The sequence below is a fragment of the Vidua chalybeata genome, chromosome 12, assembly GCF_026979565.1.
Source record: "Vidua chalybeata isolate OUT-0048 chromosome 12, bVidCha1 merged haplotype, whole genome shotgun sequence".
In the NCBI taxonomy this organism is placed as follows: Eukaryota; Metazoa; Chordata; class Aves; order Passeriformes; family Viduidae; genus Vidua; species Vidua chalybeata.
Window position 1 is genome coordinate 14,576,539 of NC_071541.1, and position 17,652 is coordinate 14,594,190.

The window sequence follows — 17,652 nt, forward strand, 5'->3', positions numbered from 1 at the left end:
ACGCCGGGAAATGTAGTTGGGGCTGCCGCCATTAAGGGTGCTGCGGTCCGGCCTCCCCCACTCATGGGAGCGGGGTGCTCAGAGCCCTGTCCAGCTTGACCCTGGACACCGCCAGGAATGCGGCAGCCGCAACTGCTCTGCGAAACAGGTCCCAGTGCCTCGCCACAGTGCATTTCTTCCTCATGTCCAGTCTAAAACTGCTGTCAGTTTAAAGCAGTTATCCCTTGTGCTATCACTATGTACCCCATCCAAAGTCCCTCTCCAGCCGACTTGGAGCCCCTTTAGGCACCGGAAGGGGCTCTTAAGTTCCCCCTGGAGTAATTTCTTCTCCAGAGTGAAGAACCTCAGCTCCTCCCCCCTGTCAATAGCTAAATAGTTGTCACGGCCTACCATTCCTGTGGGGAGCACCTGCCTCAGTTAAAAGCAAATAATTTCTGCCCCCAAGGGAGGACATGGGACTGTACCCACACCTGCACTGCTTGGGCTCATATGGCCAAGCCCAGGAGCTGCAAAGCCAACAAGATTTTGGCCCCAGCAAGGTTGTCCTCTCCATATTCCCGGCACAAAGGGCACCTCTGCCCCCTTCCCATGACACCAGCACCAGTCCCTGCTCCTGCACAACTACTCCTGCCCGGCCCTGTACCCTTCGGAGCACAGCGGGTGCTGGCAGGAGCAGACAGAGGTTGCTGAGAACCCTTCAAACCACGTTCAAATGCAGTCAGGTCCTCCTCACTACCTGACCCTTAGCCCTGAGTGTTTGCTTGGGACCCAAGAAAAGATATTTAACACACAAAATGGTGCCATCTTTATTTTTTTTCAAGACGTTTTTGTTAGTCTCGGAGCATGGCGGAGTGGGGCTGGCTGGAGGACAGGGTGGGGTCAGGGTCACAGCTCATCCAGGGCCTGCTTGGCAGAGCAGGCAGTACAGACAGACAGTACAGGCAGACAGACAGACAATACAGGCAGTACAGACAGACAGTACAGGCAGACAGACAGACAATACAGGCAGTACAGACAGGCAGTACAGGCAGACAGACAGACAATACAGGCAGTACAGACAGGCAGTACAGGCAGAGAGACAGATACACAGGCAGTACAGGCAGACAGACGTACAGGCAGACAGGCAGTGCAGGCAGACAGACAGACAGGCAGTACAGGCAGACAGACAGTACAGGCAGACAGACAGGCAGACAGGCAGTGCAGGCAGACAGACAGACACACAGGCAGTGCAGACAGACGTACAGGCAGTGCAGGCAGACAGACAGACAGGCAGTACAGACAGACAGGCAGTACAGACAGACAGGCAGTACAGGCAGACAGACACACAGGCAGTGCAGACAGACAGACAGGCAGTACAGGCAGACAGACAGACACACAGGCAGTACAGGCAGACAGACAGACACACAGGCAGTGCAGACAGACAGGCAGTACAGGCAGACAGGCAGTGCAGACAGACAGACAGGCAGTACAGACAGACAGACAGGCAGTACAGGCAGACAGACAGTACAGGCAGACAGTACAGGCAGTGCGGACAGACAGATAGACGTAGAGGCTGACAGGCAGTTGAGTCAAGCAACAGGCAGGTCTGTCACAGGGTGCATGCGCTACCAGGAGGGGTTACAGCTGATTCTGTTGTCATCTGTGGGTGCTGCCTAAGGAAAAAGTTTCTTCTCTGGACAGGCTGCCCGACCAGCCTGAAGGCACTCGACAGCTCCTCGACAAGCAGCCCTGGGCAGCAGGAGCAGGTAGGAACGGCTGCTGCCTGTACCTCTGCCCCATTGCTGTCCCCTTCAGCTGGGACTGGCAGGGGGCATAGCAGACAGGGGCTGTCCAAGCCCCCTCCTGCCAAAATCAAAGCATTTCGCTGGTCTTGATAGGGACAGGGGGGATCACATTTAGTGTCTGGCGGTTGTTGCATTGTTCCCCTCTTGCATATCCCTGGGGGCACAGAGCTGGCCGAGCCTTGGGGACACACTACTGTGGATTGGGGGTTCCTAGTGAGGGGAAGTGGAAACACAGCTCCCCTGTGCTCCCCCTCGGCTCTGTGTCACAGGGCTCTTTCCACTTCGGAGTCCCTCAAGGGCTGAAGGGTGCTGAAAAGCTCTTCCACCCACCCTGGACACAGGGACAAGATTGAGACAGTTTGTGCCATCCCCTTCTCCAGCCCTGCTGTAGGCTGAAGGCATAGGGAAAACAAGGCACAGCCCACTGGACTTTCTGGGAAGGGCAGCATAGCATCTCTCACCTCTCCCTGTGCTATCTCCAAGGATTTTTCTGGGGGATTAAGGCTGCACTGACCCGGTGGCAGCAGGGGTGCTGAGTCATGGCTTCCAAGCACCAAGCTTCTTCCTCGAAGCAGCCAGAGAACAGGGAAAAGAAACCGAAAGGAGAAGAGGAGGATGACACCTGGAGCTCCACCTTGGCAGCCCTGAAAATTGCTCCCAAGGAGAAACGCCCTGCCACAATTGATGGGCTGTGCCCCCTGAGCACAGCACTGGGTGCCCGGGTGAGAGCGGGGCTGAGGGACTGAAAGGGGCAGGGGTGGGAGGGGTGGGGGAGTCTCAGACCAGCCCCTGCCCTGTTGACACAGGGCCAGCCCCAGTTTTCCTTGCAGACCCCAGTGTGTTCCCACTGGGACCTTTCTGCACCCCCTCCTTCTCCGAATGCTCCCAGGTGCCAGCCCAGGCCATGTCACTCACTATAGGTCTATGAGGACTATGACTGCACCCTGAACCAGACCAACATCAGCGCCAACAACAACAAGTTCTACATCATCCAGCTCCTTGAGCACGATGGTGCCTACAGTGTCTGGAGCCGCTGGGGCCGCGTGGTGAGTCCACCTGGGCATTGCTCATCCCCTGCACCTCAGCTGTCCCCACCCTGCCCTCAGAACCCCAAAAACTGAGGGTGAACCTGGTGGTCCCTGGTCCCAAAGCAAGCACCCAAGTGTCCTGCTATAGCACTTTAATGGAGGAGCTTCAAGGATCCTCACACAACATAGTCAGCCTCCCTGGGGCATGTGGCACCTGTCCCTGCAGTGAATGTGAGTGTGACAGCCCAGCAAGGAGTCCTGGGGTGTCTTCCTGAGCTGGTGGCTCAGCACATCCCTGCTCACTGCCCCACAGCCTTGCTATCACAGCCTGCCTTGTTCCTGCCTGCTTCCACTGGCATGGGCCTGGTGGAGCAGGGATGCAGAGGAGGTCCTGACCACTGCTGTCCACTGCCAGGGAGAGGTGGGCCGGTCCAGGCCCATACCCTGTGCCTCCCTGGAAGCTGCCAAGAAGGAATTTGAGAAGAAGTTTCAGGAGAAGACCGGGAACAGCTGGGCAACAAGGGAGAACTTCATTGCGCACCCAGGGAAGTACACGCTCATTGAGGTGCAGCCAGGGGCTGGGCAGGAGGTGGAGGCTACACGCAGGGTGAGTACTGAGAGGTTGTCACCATGGTGGGATGGTCCTCACTGCACTCCTGGCCCACTGAACACCAGGGCATCCAAGAGGGCCAGCAGGATGGGATGGGTTTTGAGGGGGGTCTGAGTGCTTGCTGAAACAGCTTGCTGGCAGAGATTTGGAGCTAATGGGTTAAAATGGAGTGGGAGGGCATCCTGAATGAGAAACATGGCCTTCTGGGTGGCATTGGCCATGGAAAGTGGAGGCAGCACCTGCCCATTGCTCTGCTGCCCCAGGACCAGGCTCTCCTCACAGAGGCGGGCAGCCCTGGTGCCATGCTCCCACAGCCTCTTGCAGGCCTGCAGCTGATGTGGGATGTTTGCAGATGGATCCTGTGGATGGGGACAAGGTCTGCAAGCAGAGGGTGCTGCCCTGCACCTTGGACAAAGCCACACAGGACCTGGTGTCCCTCATCTTCAGGAGTGACATGTTCTGGGATGCCATGCAGACCATGAATATCGGTAGGAGGTGGTGGGTGGATGGGTGGCATGGGCTCAGTCTGGGGAGTGCAGGTGGGGAGGTGAATGGAGAAGAGATGCTGATGGATTTTAGAGCATCCCCTCTGATATCCTGGCACCTAATGGGACTGTGGACACCCCATGCTGGCTGCCCACACTTGCCCATGGTGATACTGGAGGTTCTTGTAGCTGCAGGGCGAGTGGGGTGGATGGGTTTACCTTGTCCTCCGCTGTAGATGTGAAGAAGATGCCTCTGGGGAAGCTGACCAAGCAGCAGATCGCAAGGGGCTTTGAGGCACTGGAAGAGCTGGAGGCAGCGCTGAGGGAGCAGCCCCCCGAGGCCACTCGCCTGGAGGAGCTCTCCTCACGCTTCTACACCATCATTCCACACAACTTTGGACGGGCACGGCCACCCATCATCAACTCCCCTGACCTGCTGTGTGCCAAGAAGGACATGCTGTTGGTGAGATGCCAGAGCATGTAGTGTGTGACATCCCTTCTTGGTGGGGCAGGAGCTGCTGGCAGGAGGCTGGGCTTGCCCTGGTCCCCCAGCACAGTGCCCAGCACTGGTGGTGAGGATGTCCCTGCTCTGTCCCTGCCAGGTGTTGGCTCACATTGAGGTTGCACAGAGCCTGCAGGCACAGAAAGAGAAGGAGGAGGAGGAGGAGGAGGAGAAAGAAGTCGCCCATCCACTGGATCAGAATTATGCCCTGCTCTGCTGCCAGCTCTCCCTGCTTGACCGAGCTTCCCGGGAATACCAGGTGCTGCTTGTGCCACAGTGTCCCATAATAGGAAACAATTATGTCAGGCCTGTGGGCACCCCAAAGGTTCCTACTGTCCCAGTGGGACCATGGGTATTGCTGAAATGGCTGCCTGGAGTGACACAGCTTTTTTACCATCCCCTTGGCAGCTGATCCAAACCTATGTGATGCAGACTGGGCGCAAACTCCGCATCCTCAACATCTGGCAGGTGGCCCGAGATGGTGAGGTGAGGAGGAGGTGATTCTCCCCATGTCACAGTGGGGAAGCCATGGGTACACCCTAGGATTGCTTTAGGGCTTCTCCACCCAGGAGGGCATTCAGCCCAACTGGGCAGGGCCAAACAGGCACCCAGTCTCCTGCCCCTCCAGCCGGGCACTGGGGCTGGACTAGGGAGGTGGGTAGCAGTCCTCCACCCCTGGGCACCCATAAGTGTCCCTCTGTGGACAGCCTTTAGCTCTGCATCTCTCCAGGATGAGCGTTTCAAGGCCCATGACCTCCTGGAGCACCGGCGCCTGCTTTGGCATGGCACCAACATGGCAGAGGTGGTGGCCATCCTGAAGAGCGGGCTGCACATCGTGCCCCACCCAGGCGGGCGCCTGGGCGAGGGCATCTACTTTGCCTCAGAGAACAGCAAATCAGCCTGCCATGGTAAGGGTCCTGGGATGGGCTGGGCTGCTTGTGGTGCCCACAGGGTTGTGTGAGCCTGGCCACCTTTGCATACCCCCTGCCAGGCAGCTGTGGGCTTGCCAAGCCCCTTCCCTGCCATGGCAATTGGTCCCTGTGTTCCAGCGTGGCCTGGGCACAACCAGATGGGAGTACCAGGGATGGTGCTATCATTCCCATCCTTTTCTCCCATGGCAGTGGGCTGTACATCTAAGAAGGTTGGCATCATGTTCCTGACGGAGGTGGCCCTGGGCAAGCCCTACCGCATCACCTGCAATGACCCCACGCTGCGGCAGCCACCTGCTGGCTATGACAGTGTCCTGGCCTGTGGCCGGACAGAGCCGGGTGAGCTGGGGGCAGGAGGGCTGTGGCAGCTGTGGGGCTGTGGTGCACACAGGGCAGTGGGAAGAGAGGTCAGATCTCAGGTTTCATGTGGTGCTGGGGTGTCTTCTGTCCCAGATCCTGCACAGGATGAGGAGGTGCTGCTGGATGGCAAGAAGGTGCTGGTGTGCCAGGGCAAGCCCATCCCCATGCCCGCCTACAAGGACTCCTCCTTCAGCCAGAGCGAGTACGTCATCTACAAGGAAAGCCAGTGCCGGATCCGCTACCTTGTCCAGCTCCAGTTCTGAGGGTGCCTGGGAGCACCACGGCCCTGGCCCTGCACCAGGTGGTGACACCCATCAGCCCAGAGCACCGTGATCTGGTGTGTCAAGCACATTTCTCTCTCTCAGGATTTTTCATAGAGGTGCACAGAGAGAAAGAAAGAGAAAACAATTTCTATTTCTGCTCCTTGTTTTTCCTATGTGGAATGTGCTTGGAGAATTATTTACCTAGGGTGATTCCTTGATTGGATTCTGGTGAGAATTGTTTGAGTCTGGTGGCCAATCAGACCCACCTGTATCTGAACTCTCAAGAACAGTGTCACGAGTTAGTAGTAGTTAGATATAGTAGTTAGAGAAAGTAGGTATGTAGTTTTAGTAACTTCCTTTATATAGTATATTAATGTATTTTAGCATAGTTATAATAAAGAAATCATTCAGCCTTTTGATCTACAGTGGACATCATCATTTCTTCCCATTGGGTTCGCCTGCATTTACAATAATCTGGATTCTCTGGCCACCCCACCTGGGGCTTGGCAAGGGACAGGCTGGCATGGGGACTGAGCTTGCTTTGACTATGAATAAAAGCACTGTGCCTTGCACCGGGTGGTGCTCTTGCTTTCCTGCCCAGCAAGGCGGGTGTGCTGTAGGGAAGGGTGTCAGTGGGTCCCTGAAGGGATGGCATGGGTGACTCTTGAGGGGCTGAAGCCTTCAGATGAAAGCTGATGTCTTTGAGAGCCAGCTGCTCTCATCACCTTAGCAAGGCACACAGCTCATGGCCACCCTGTGGCATCAAAGCTACAGAGGATGAGCAAGATCTGCTGCCCTGCCTGGGCATGGAGGAATTCATCCATCCATCCTGAGGGCGAGTGCCTGCCCTCCCTCTAGTGCCATGTCTGCTGTCCTGCCCCAGCCTGGCACCCAGGTCAAGCCTTTCTCTGTGCTCACGTGTGCCACTTGAGCACGTGTCTGGGTGCTCAGGCTGCCAGGGAAGGGCAACTCCCAGCTGTGTTACCCTGATGCCCCTGGGTATCAGTTACCCTGTGATACCCTGTGCCAGTGGAGATGATTTGCTGCAGACCTGCCTGTAGCTCTGTCCCTTGAGCCCAAGGAACTTGAGGGCTGAGGTGTTCCTGTGGAAGGACCAGGCCTGGTGCAGCGGGTGGCCATTCTGGGGGGGCACAGGGCTCAGGAACCCCAATCCCCCCTTCCTGAGCCCCCGCCGGCTGCTAGGACCCAGCAGCTGTCCCCGTGGGACTGCCACGGGTGCAGGCAGTGCAGGCAGCGCCGGGAGTGACAGCTGGTGCCATCCGCAGCTGGCGGGCTGCAGGCAAACAGGATGACGAGCGGGTGACGGGAGCGGGGAAGGGCGAGCGTGGCCTCACACAGGGCCGGCAGCCCCGCTTCTGCTGCGGGAGCAACACCAGCAAGCAGGACCTCAGAGAGGAGAGGAGCATCTCTCATCTCCCCAGGAGCAAAGGTGCGCTGAATCCCACCCACCCTGGGGTCCCCTGTGGCCAGAGCAAGAGGGTTGGGACAGGCAAGTTGTGCTGTCCCACCTCAGGACATAGTGGTGCCATTGGAGAGGGGGGACGGGGTGTCAGCCTGGCATGGGTGCCCACAGGACCTAGCTATGCTATCCCTGGCCAGGTTGGGGACAGCCTGGGTGCCAGCTCTGAGAGAGCCAGGGTGATATGACTTCACTGGCTACCTCTCCCTCCTCCAGCACCTTGGAAGTGTGCTGGTTGTCTCTGTGTTTCTCTGTGGCTCTTCTCCATTTTGTTTCATTCCTTTCATACCTGGCTCCTGATCCCAACAGGCAAGGAGAAGGTAGCAGCCATGGTTGTGGTGGGGTTACCCTCTCTAGGACACAGGAGAAGAGCCCTTGCTGCCCAGGCACCAGAGCTGCTGGCTTAGCCCTGGAGGGGGATGCCGAGCTGGACGGGGTCAAACACCACGGACAGCCTAGAGCTGCTCTCCATCCCCGAGCACTCCATTGCCCAGGAGGTGGTGGGCCTCTTCTGCATGATCCTGCTCACCCTCACCGCCCTGGTGGCCAACATCGTGGTGATGGTCATCATCCTCAAAACGCCCCTTTTCAGGAAGTTCATCTTTGTCTGCCATCTCTGTGTGGTCAATCTCCTCTCAGCTATTTTCCTCATGCCCCTGGGGATCATCTCCAGCTCCTCCTGTTTCAACTGGGTTATCTACAGCATTGCTGAGTGCAAGGCCGTGATATTCCTGAACATCTGCTTCATTAGTGCCTCCATTCTCACCATCTGTATCATCAGCGTGGAGCGGTACTACTACATCGTCCACCCCTTGAGGTATGAGGTCAAGATGACCATCAGGCTGGCGGTGGCTGGAGTGGTTTTCATTTGGGTCAAGTCTGTTCTCACCACTGTCTTGGCACTAGTGGCATGGCCTCATGGCAATGGGGCCACCAGTGCCAGCCGCTGCACAGTCTACTGGAGCCCCGGGGCCCACAAGAAGGTTTTTGTGATCCTCTTCAGCATCACCTGCTTTATTCTGCCCACCATCATTATCCTCGCTGTCTACTCCAGCATCTACCGCGTGGCCCGGACCGCGTCCCTGCAGCAGGCACCTGTGCCAGCACAGGCAGTTGCACCCAGACACCGATGTGACTCCATCGCCAGCCAAGTGACCATCCTCACTGCCAGGATCCTGATGCTGCCCAGGCTCATCCCAGATCGCCTTCTAGGAAGCAACAAGGCCATCCTCACCTTGGTCCTCATTGTGGGACAATTCTTGTGCTGCTGGCTGCCTTTCTTTGCTTTCCACTTGCACTCCTCTGTCACTGTTGGCACTGTGGGTGGTGGGCACGGAGAGATGGTGGTCACCTGGATTGCCTACTCCTCCTTTGCCGTTAATCCTTTCTTCTACGGGTTGCTGAACCGCCAAATCCGTGAGGAGCTGGCCCGGCTCCGTCGCAGCTGTCTTAACCATCCACTTGGCCAGGAGCTCTGTCTTTCCATCTCAGAGGCTTCTGTTCAGGAAAACTTCTTGCAGTTCCTCCAGAGAGCAACTTGCACACTGGAGACCCACACCAGCTGCATCAGCCCCAGCCCCAGGAACAGGCTGGACCAGACCACAGCGGGCTTCCCCACCCCAGGTCAAGTTTCCGAAGAGAGCAGCTGAGAAGGAGGCTCTGTTCCACTGTGCTGGGCAGGAGACCTGCCAGGGACCCATCAGACCTGCTTGGACCCAATCTCTTGGGTTTGGAGGAGTCCTTGTACAGGTTTTGCCTCTCCTCTGAGCTTATGGTAAAAGATGGTTTCTCCGCTGGGAGAAGGTGGCAGATCTGAGGAAGTCACATCTCTCTTCTGCAGGCTGGAATTGTCTCTGGCTCCACCAGCACAGCCCAGTTCCAGGGGTGGGCTCTCCTCAAGACATGGAGTGCCAGGGGGCTCCTGTGCAGGGGCAGGGGATGGGACACCCCCATCTCCATTGCCCCGGTGGGAGCACGCCTGGCCAGCGGGGAAGGGCCGATGTCCCTTGCACTCCATGCAGGAGCAACGTTCCAGCTAATGCCACTAACACCAGTAACACCAGGGCCCCGAGCCCCCTGTGAGCCCGGATGGCAGACACGGAGACTTCCATCCTTGGCTGTTTAACCCAAAACTAACGTCTGGTCTGCGTGGAGGAGCTTCTGCTCCCTGTGACACTGATCAGGGGGACACACCCACAGGGCTGGCTCTGGGTGTGTCACTGTTTGTCCTGCTGGCATGGCAGCACACAATGCCGTGGCCACGCCTGACCATGCCCTCTGTCCCTCTCAGCTGGCAGTGATCACGCCTCTGAGGGGGAACTGGCTGTCTGGGGGTTCATGCCAGGCTGTTTATGGACACAGCTGCCCAGTTTGAAGCCCAGTCAGCAGTGCCAGGTGCCAGCTGACTTGGGCTGCTAGCCAAGGGCACGCTGGGTTGGACATGGTGACACAGGGTGCTGGGGGGTGGCTGTGTGGGCTGCCCCAGAGCAGCAGCAGCCAGAAGGGATCAGGACCTGCTGTTCCTCTTCAGTCTCATTGCTTTTGAAGGGCTTGGGGACGCTCTCATAGGGTCCCCACTGCTTGAAAGGGGACTGGACCCTTTTGGGGAATATCACCCTCTGTCCTCCCACAAAGGTCCCAGGGATGGTGTTGGCATGGTGGGTTGGAGATGTCCTACTCCAGTAGTAACTGCAGGTCTGAGGGAAAACTGCCTTATGGCCTCTCTTACTGCCCTGGGAGGGAGGGGCTCCAGGAAGACCCTCAGAGAGATGGGGCTGAAGGCCAGCATCCTCCCCTAGACACAGGGATGCCCTTCCAGCCACCACCCAAGTACCCAGGAGCTGGGGCCACCCCTGCTCTGGGGGAAGTCTCCACCCAGGGTGGGGAATATCATTATTATTATTGTTGTTATTTTCTTGTAAATTTTATCTTTTTATTAAACCATTGATAAGTTACAAAGGAGGAAAAAATATAGACTCATATATATACAGCATTTCCAAGCCAGCAGGGACTGGCTCTTGAATGGGGTTGCTGGGAGGCGATCGCCCCAGGGTGGCCCAGGGAGGGCCCCCCAACAGAGCCAGTGGAAGGGGGACTCCTGGAGAGGCCAGGCAGTCCTCATCCAGTGGGACCTGGCTTTTGGGTGCCAGATGGAGTGTGGGCATGAGCAGGATGGCAAGGGAGGCAGGGTGAGGAGCAGGAAGTAGGGGTCCCACACCAGCACAGGGCACTGGAGAAGGGACCCTAGGCCAGCAGGGACAGCCTCCCCACCCAATACTAGGACACATGGTCTCTGTGCAGAAAATCAGGGAGGGGGGCACAGCGCTGCTGGGATGGGCAGCAGGCAACAAAACAGCCCCTTCCTCCAGCAGGCATCACCACCAGGGAGACCCTTCCCTTCCCTGGGGTGGGGGACATGGGGCACCTGGCAGAGGCTGAGGTCAGGGTGGGCAGCGGGAAAGTGTCCCTGCTACTGAGTTGCACCCTGGACCCCCTGGCCCACCCAGCAGCGGGGTTCAGTAGGGCGAGAACTTCTGCCGGTCAGCTTTCTTGGTGCCGTTGGCCGCCGAGATCTTGGTCGTGTAGGTGGTGGTGCCACCATTGGGCCCTGCCACGGAGGATGGGGACAGTGCCAGGAAGGACACCGGCTTCAGGCCGATGAAGTTGGAGAGGGAGATGGCGTAGGGGGTGCCCAGCAGGGCCGGGGGGGCTGGGGCAACGGCGGGAAGTGCCGCACCGGAGCCTGGGGCGAGGGGCTGGGAGAAGCCCATGCCGAGGTCCATGGAGCCAGGGCCTGGTGGCACCTGGGAGGTAGATTTAGCAGTCTCTAAGCTGGGGAAGCAAGAGAGAAGGATGATGGTGAATACCATGGTGACAGAGTGGTTCTCCCACCACAAGCTTAGGGTGCAGGAACTGCGCGCCCCATTCCTTCTGGCACATGTATCCATGGCATATCCTGCATATCCCACTGAGCAGGATTAAAAAACTGGGCCTCAAATCTGGTGGGTCTTGGGTCCTACACCTACCAGCTCAGGATCTCAAAGCACCACCCAGCTCATTCTACCTGAGGATGCTGTGGATCCTCCAAAAGCTGCTTTGGGGTGCTGGTGAAAAGCCACCAGCATATGTCCTCCCCAGGCTGACACCTACCAGGCTGTGATGAGGTACTGAGCCAGGGTGATGCTGACAGGGGTCCCTGTGATGGTCACGTGCCGCTCACTGGAGCCCTCAGTCTGGTTGCCAATCTTGATGTGGGCACCCGACATCTGCCTGATCTCGCTGATCTTGCTGCCGTGCCGGCCGATGATGCAGCCGATGAGCTGAAAGGGCAGGGATGGGCTGAGCCAGGAGCAGCCAGGGCAGCCTTGCCAAGCAGGGAGCTCCAAGGGGCTCACCTGCACACCACCTACACCTCGGAGGTGAAACTGTGGAAGGAACTGGGAGGGCAGGACACTGCTTTCCTTGGGCAGACCCTGCTTTTCGGTCTCACTCAAGACCATCTTGCTGGCATTGTGCCACATGCCAAGGCCTTTCCTTGGCAAACTCTTCCCCCCATCCTGTGTTTCAGTTTCCCCCTTCTTCTGCCCCAGCTACTCCCTCCTTCTCCTAAGCTCTGGCAGAGCCTCCACTGTGTGGGTCAGTGGGCGTTGGCCTCTGCAAAGTGCCTCTGGGATGGTACACATGGGTGGGGACAAGCTGTGGTCCCCCTCGTCATTCCCAGACCAATACATACGTCATTGGGCACCAGGAACTCCTGGGAGCTGCTCTGGGAGCTGGCATCCAGACCTGGAGAGAGAGACAGGGATGTCAGCAATGAAGGGGCAGCTCTCCAGTAGCCCCTACCCCAGCCCCATACTGGGATGGTGAGTGGCCCTGGGGACAAACCTGAAGGATTGCTGGGGAGAGGAAGGGAGGGCAGGACATAGATACAAGTCATAATTTGGTGCTGGTGTTCTCCCACTGCAGGGTTGGGGAGCACTGGTGGGTGCAGTGACCCCAGGAAAACAATGACAAGATTGTGCTGGAGGGGCAGGTAGACATGCTGGGAGGGCTGGGACTGGAAAGGGTGCAGAGGAGGGAAACCCCTTCATCAGGGCCAGGTGTCAGTGTGGATCAGGAGGGGCACACCCAGCCTTGGGGGAGCATGGGAGATGCTCACCTGGCACCATGGTGGGTGCATGGCCCAGGGGGGCGAAGGGAAGTGCATGCCCTGACAGCTGCTGCAGCTTCGTCACCTGCCCGGACAGTGCGAAGAGGAGGAAGGTGGTGTTAGGGGTGATGGCAGAGGTCAGCTGTGCCCCAGTGCCCCAGTGCCTCCCAAGACAGGCATTCCCACCAGCAGCCATCCTGGTGGGCACAGACCCCATTGCCACAGACAGACTCACCTCTGCAGGAGAGACCCCGCTGTACTGGCCCTGCATGGAGAAGCCCTGGGGAGAGAAAAAAGGGGCATTGGTGGGGAGCCAGGTGGGGACCATTGTCTCAGGTCACTCCCCCCTGGGGCAGAGAGACTATCCTGAGACCACCAGACTTGCCCCTTGCTGGTAGAGGCTTCCCTCCTGGCCACCTCATGTCCCCGGAGATGCTGTGGCCTCTTACCTGATTGGCAGAGAGCAGGATGGTGCCCAGGGAGAGACCAGGGTGGTAGGGTATGGTGGCCCCCTTCGGAGGCGACTGGAGACAGAAGGAAGGAGGTGGAGGAGATGAGAGATGAAGCTGAATGCCCCTGTAGCCCCAAGGACCTTCTGCCCCCTTATGCCCCCAGCAAGCTGGGCACAGCCCCCAGCACTACGAAGGCAGGGTGCTCCTATGGGTTTGCACACAGGGGAACCCTGGTGTTTGAGTCCAGATGGGCATGGGAAGCCTTGGGGAGGGGGAGGTGGGTAGCAGATGCCCCCTGGGCTGGGCATGGGGCTTGGCAGGTACCTCCAGGATGACAGCGCAGATCTGCCTCACGCACTGGATGATGGTGTCTGGCACCCCCGAGACCGTGACAGCCCGTTCAGTGGAGTTGGGCAGCAAGTCACCAGCCACCTGCACCTGTGCCCCTGTGCTCTGCAGGAAGCAGAGAGATGTTGGCATTCCCCAACCACTCCCTGCCAGGGCTCAGCACTTCACAGCTCCCCTGTCCCCGTCCTGAGCCCCCAGGGACCATTGCAGGACCTGCAGGGTGATGCTCCCTCTCCTGCATCACCTCCCCCAGCCCCTGCGGGACTGTGTCAGCCCCCACAGCCAGGGCTATCTGCCCCCAGGGGGAAAGGGGGATCCCACATCCAGGCTACCCTCAGCCTCACCTCCCGGATCTCCCGGATCTTAGCTCCAGCCTTGCCGATGAGGGAACCGCATTGGCTGGCGGGGATGACAAGGCGCAGGGTCACCGGTGCTCTGCCTGCTGACACCCCATCGCCCCCTGCTCCCAGGTCCTGTGAGGGATGTGGGATGCAGCATCAGACCCCCAGGATCCCACAGGTGTGGGGGCACCTGGCAGGGATTTAGGATGGCTGCCTACCTCCTCCAGCTTGAAGGCGATCATGGAGACAGCGCGGAAGACAGCGTCGGTGGAGCCGGTGATCGTGGTGATGCGCTCGGGGCAGGACCCTTCCGAGATAGTGATGCGTGCAGTGCTCTGGGGACAGTGTCACACCCCGTTAGGGATGTCACAAGCCCTGTGCTTCATGACTTCCCCCAGGGATAGTCTCACAGGGGGAGACCAATGCCTTCGAGACTGAGCCTTGCCCTTCCCACCTGCCCCAGGCAGCCTTTCCTGGGGTGCTGCTTTGTTTTCCCTGGTTCCACCTGGGATTTAGGGGGTAGACACATGGGAGCCGCCAGGTACAGGCAGGACGGGCAGCAAGACCTGGCAGCCCACCAGCATGCCCTTACCTGCTCTCGTATCCTCTTAACGGTCTCTCCTTTCTGCAGGTAAAGGAATAGGGTGGGTGGTCAGGTCCAGGGGAGCCAAGTGCTGGCAACACACAGGACCCCAAATCTTACCTTGCCGATGATGCTGCCAATCTCCTGAAAAGGCAGAGAAGAGTGGCACTGTCAGGAGGTGGCTCCCTGCCTGCCACATCCCTCCTCTGCCCACAGCCTGGCAACAGGCAGACTCTGCTCCAGGGACACTGGGTGACTTAACTAGTGACACTGGGGAATGGGGATGTGCCCCTCCCTGGCTTAGGATGGGAAAAGAAATCCTTCTGGGAATGCTATTCCTAGGGGAGACTGTGAGCATGGGAAGAAAACAGGGCACTGTGAGGAGCTGGAACTCCAGCATGGCCCCTCACCCCAGGCATCGCTGACCCCTCAGTGGCACTGAGCCCCCTGCCATTACCTTGCCATGCATGAGCATGCGGAGGGTCAGGGTGATGCTGAGCTCTGTCTCCTCAGGACTGCCGCCCACGCCGCTGGCTCCATCCGGCGACGCCATGGCGGGAGGGCGAGATGAGCCTGTGGGACATGGTGGTCTTCAGAAAGGGGGGATGCCCCAGCTAACCCCCCACCCCAGATCTGCGGCTTGAATATTCTACGGCTGGGAAATGGGCAAACTGAGGCAGAGGCAGCACTGTGCCCTCCTCTGGCAGGCGAGGGTCACGTGGCCCCGTGGCATCCCACGGGCACCCTGCACCCCCAAAAGGGACCCGCTGCTATGTGCCTGTCTGAGCTGCCTCCAGGCTGGCTCGCACAAAGTCAGGAGCTGGATGGATACAGGGGGAGGAGGCAAGGCGTGTGGAGCGTGGCTGTGGGATAGGGTTCTGTTTGCAGACGCTTGCTGGAGTGGGGAGAACAGAGGTGGCCTGGCTGGTCTCACAGGCTATGCAAGCCACCTTCTTTCTTCTCCTCCCTTCCCCGTGCCCATGCACAAAGCTCCAGGGGACACTGAGGCAAGTTTCCTGACAGGGACCACCCCAACCGAACCACAGCATGATGCCTGCTGACTGACGCCGCTGCACCATGTCCCCTCCTGGAGCACCCCAGGGCCCCCCCGGACCCTGTGCCCGGGTGGCCGTGGGCGGCCAGGGCCCCTGGGAGGAGGACAATTACTGTGTGTCCAGGCCCGGGTGGGCGGCTGCGGCACCGCTGGCTCCCGGCGAGCTGGGCGATGCCAAGCGGCTTTGAAACAAAGCACCCGTGTTGAGGCTGGGGCCGCGGCCGCGGGCATGGCGGGGGGGGGGGCGGCTATTTTAGGTGCTGGCAGGACTCGTCACCGCTACAGCACATCTCCTGCATCAGGGTAACGAGGGGGGGCAGGGGCGCTGCTCTAAGTGCTATGCCTCGCACCCCCGGCGCGGTTTGAACGCCCCGTCTCCATCCCCCTGTTACCGCGGGCTGGAGAAAGGTGGAGAGACTGGAGAGGGGGAATATTCCCGTTCCTGGTGCTGGGGAGCCTGAAGTGGGGCGGAGGGGGAGGGATGCAGCCTGCCCGCGGCACCCGGAGATGTGTGGGGTGCCGGCAGGGACGCGCAGCCGGCCAGGGTCCCCAGTCCCCCTGGGGATGAATGGCAGCAGGAATCCGCCAGGGACAAAGACCCCGCCGGCGGAAGAAGGATGAGGCTGGCGATGGGACGGGGGAACGCTGCAGGGCCACTGGTGTCCCCCCGCTGCCACAGACAACGCCTGGGGGGTCTGCGGGCAGGGGGGGCTCTCCCCCAGGTGAGGCAGGCTGGCAGGGACGCCAATGGTCCCGGTGATGGGCACGGGCCACCTGCCATGGCTGGCATTGGGACAGCCACCAAGCTGGGCACCGCCCGTCCTTCGGGGCACCTTCGGGTGACAAAGGGAGGGGGGACGACAGGAGGAAGACCCCACCCCGTCCCTGGGGAAACCTCTCTCTTCTCGCCCTCCCGGCTGCCCCAAGCCCCCTGGTCCCCGCGGGAGTGGAGCCTGGCGGGTACCTTTCCGTGCGCCTCGTCCCTCCACCGCCGGCCGCCCCTCTCAGTGCCACATTGTCCCCGGCGGCGCCCAGTGACACCCGGGGCAGGAACAATGAGCCGCTTGACAGGCCAGGGCCAAGCTGGCAGCCCCGGCCCCCACCCCGGTCCACGCCGGGGCCCCCCTCGCTCTTCCCCTCTCCCACATCCCTCCCTCCGGGATCCTATTACAGCGGATAAGAGACACTAAAAGGAACAATGCACCCTGGGTAAGGCCATCTGCCACCGCTGGGGACATTCCTGGCCCCCCCGGCCCCCCTCCCTTTGGCTCACACATCGCCCCTCTTTGTAATTGCGTGTTTTTTTTTCCTGGAAGCCGATCAGCTGGCAGGGTTCGAGGGCTCAAGGACACCGGAGCGGGCAGGGATGGGGCAGCTGGCACCCCAAGGCCCGCTGGCACCCCGGGCTGCTGCTGTGACGTGGTGCCTGGAGGGGCAGGAGGCACCCCTATATGGGGGGTCAGGACAGCAACAGGGGACCTGACCCATCTGGGGGGGTCAGGGATGCTCCAGACAGGGATCCTGCCAGACCGCCAGGACAGAGACCAGCTCCTGCACCCTTGGCACTGCCTTGTGTCCCCCACACGGGCATCCTGCACCCACAGAAAAGTGCCCCCTCCCCCCATTACCTCCCCCACTAAATCCTCCTGGGCCCTGGCGTAAGCAGCTAAAGCCCAGGCAAGCTTGGGGAAGGGGGGGGCACTGGGGGGGAACCCTGCTGCCAGCTCCATCTGTGCCCCCGAGTGCCCGGTGCAGCAGCACCAAAGGCAGAGGAGGCAGGTGGCAGGCAGGGGTCTTGTCCCCTGTCTGTCAGGCCTCCCTGCCCACCCCCTCCTCTGTTCATGGCAGCCACTCCTTGGGTAAATCACCCCCCACCTCTCCAGGGTGCTGGGCGGATGCTGCCGGTGGGCAGGAGCCTCCCAGGGCTGGCAGCTCCCTTTTAAGCCCCTGTGGATTACCCTGAACTTGGGTGCATGCCAGGAGGGGTAGGAGGAGGAAGAGGAGGATGAAGAGCAGGCTGGCCGGCTGGGGACACGGATGTCACTACCTTGGAGGACCTACCTGTCCCTGAACACAGCCCCAGGGCTCCCTGGGCACCCTCTGAGGTTCGTGGGGGTCCCATCAGGAGTGATGGGTGGGCTCCAGCGAGGCTGGCACTCACCCATCCACAATCCCCAAATGTACCATCCCTCAGTGGCTGCATCTTCCCTGCTGTCAGCCCCCAAACCTGTGTGGGACAGCAGCCATGGAGGTAGGGATGGGGGAAGGAGGTGGGAAAGGTGGA

The 17,652-nt window shown here is 59.7% G+C and overlaps 3 protein-coding genes across 4 annotated transcripts; 2 read left to right on the forward strand and 1 right to left on the reverse strand.

The window, feature by feature from the left end:
* The first annotated feature begins 3 nt into the window (after positions 1-3).
* PARP3 (poly(ADP-ribose) polymerase family member 3) lies at positions 4-6,380 on the forward strand. 2 transcript variants are annotated; one of them, XM_053954152.1, is made up of 12 exons: positions 4-148; positions 1,681-1,745; positions 2,268-2,506; positions 2,705-2,830; positions 3,228-3,419; positions 3,775-3,910; positions 4,144-4,370; positions 4,510-4,668; positions 4,818-4,895; positions 5,140-5,317; positions 5,531-5,677; positions 5,792-6,380. In XM_053954152.1, exons 3-12 carry the CDS (start codon positions 2,324-2,326, stop codon positions 5,959-5,961), a joined length of 1,596 nt encoding a protein of 531 aa, XP_053810127.1. In that variant the 5' UTR covers positions 4-148; positions 1,681-1,745; positions 2,268-2,323; the 3' UTR covers positions 5,962-6,380. The 2 variants fall into 2 exon arrangements, with proteins under 2 accessions (XP_053810127.1, XP_053810126.1); XM_053954151.1 differs by having other exon boundaries at positions 4-1,745.
* Positions 6,381-7,317: 937 nt separating this feature from the next.
* Positions 7,318-9,103, forward strand: LOC128794368 (probable G-protein coupled receptor). The gene is made up of 2 exons (XM_053954154.1): positions 7,318-7,411; positions 7,751-9,103. Exon 2 carries the CDS (start codon positions 7,861-7,863, stop codon positions 9,088-9,090), a length of 1,230 nt encoding a protein of 409 aa, XP_053810129.1. The 5' UTR covers positions 7,318-7,411; positions 7,751-7,860; the 3' UTR covers positions 9,091-9,103.
* Positions 9,104-10,415: 1,312 nt separating this feature from the next.
* On the reverse strand, positions 10,416-16,403 carry PCBP4 (poly(rC) binding protein 4). Its single transcript, XM_053954153.1, has 13 exons — positions 16,333-16,403; positions 14,772-14,887; positions 14,435-14,458; positions 14,324-14,356; positions 13,950-14,066; positions 13,735-13,863; positions 13,367-13,495; positions 13,040-13,114; positions 12,826-12,870; positions 12,600-12,675; positions 12,174-12,226; positions 11,591-11,760; positions 10,416-11,272 (listed from the first exon to the last, which is right to left on the reverse strand). Exons 2-13 carry the CDS (start codon positions 14,865-14,867, stop codon positions 10,957-10,959), a joined length of 1,263 nt encoding a protein of 420 aa, XP_053810128.1. The 5' UTR covers positions 14,868-14,887; positions 16,333-16,403; the 3' UTR covers positions 10,416-10,956.
* Positions 16,404-17,652: the final 1,249 nt, after the last annotated feature.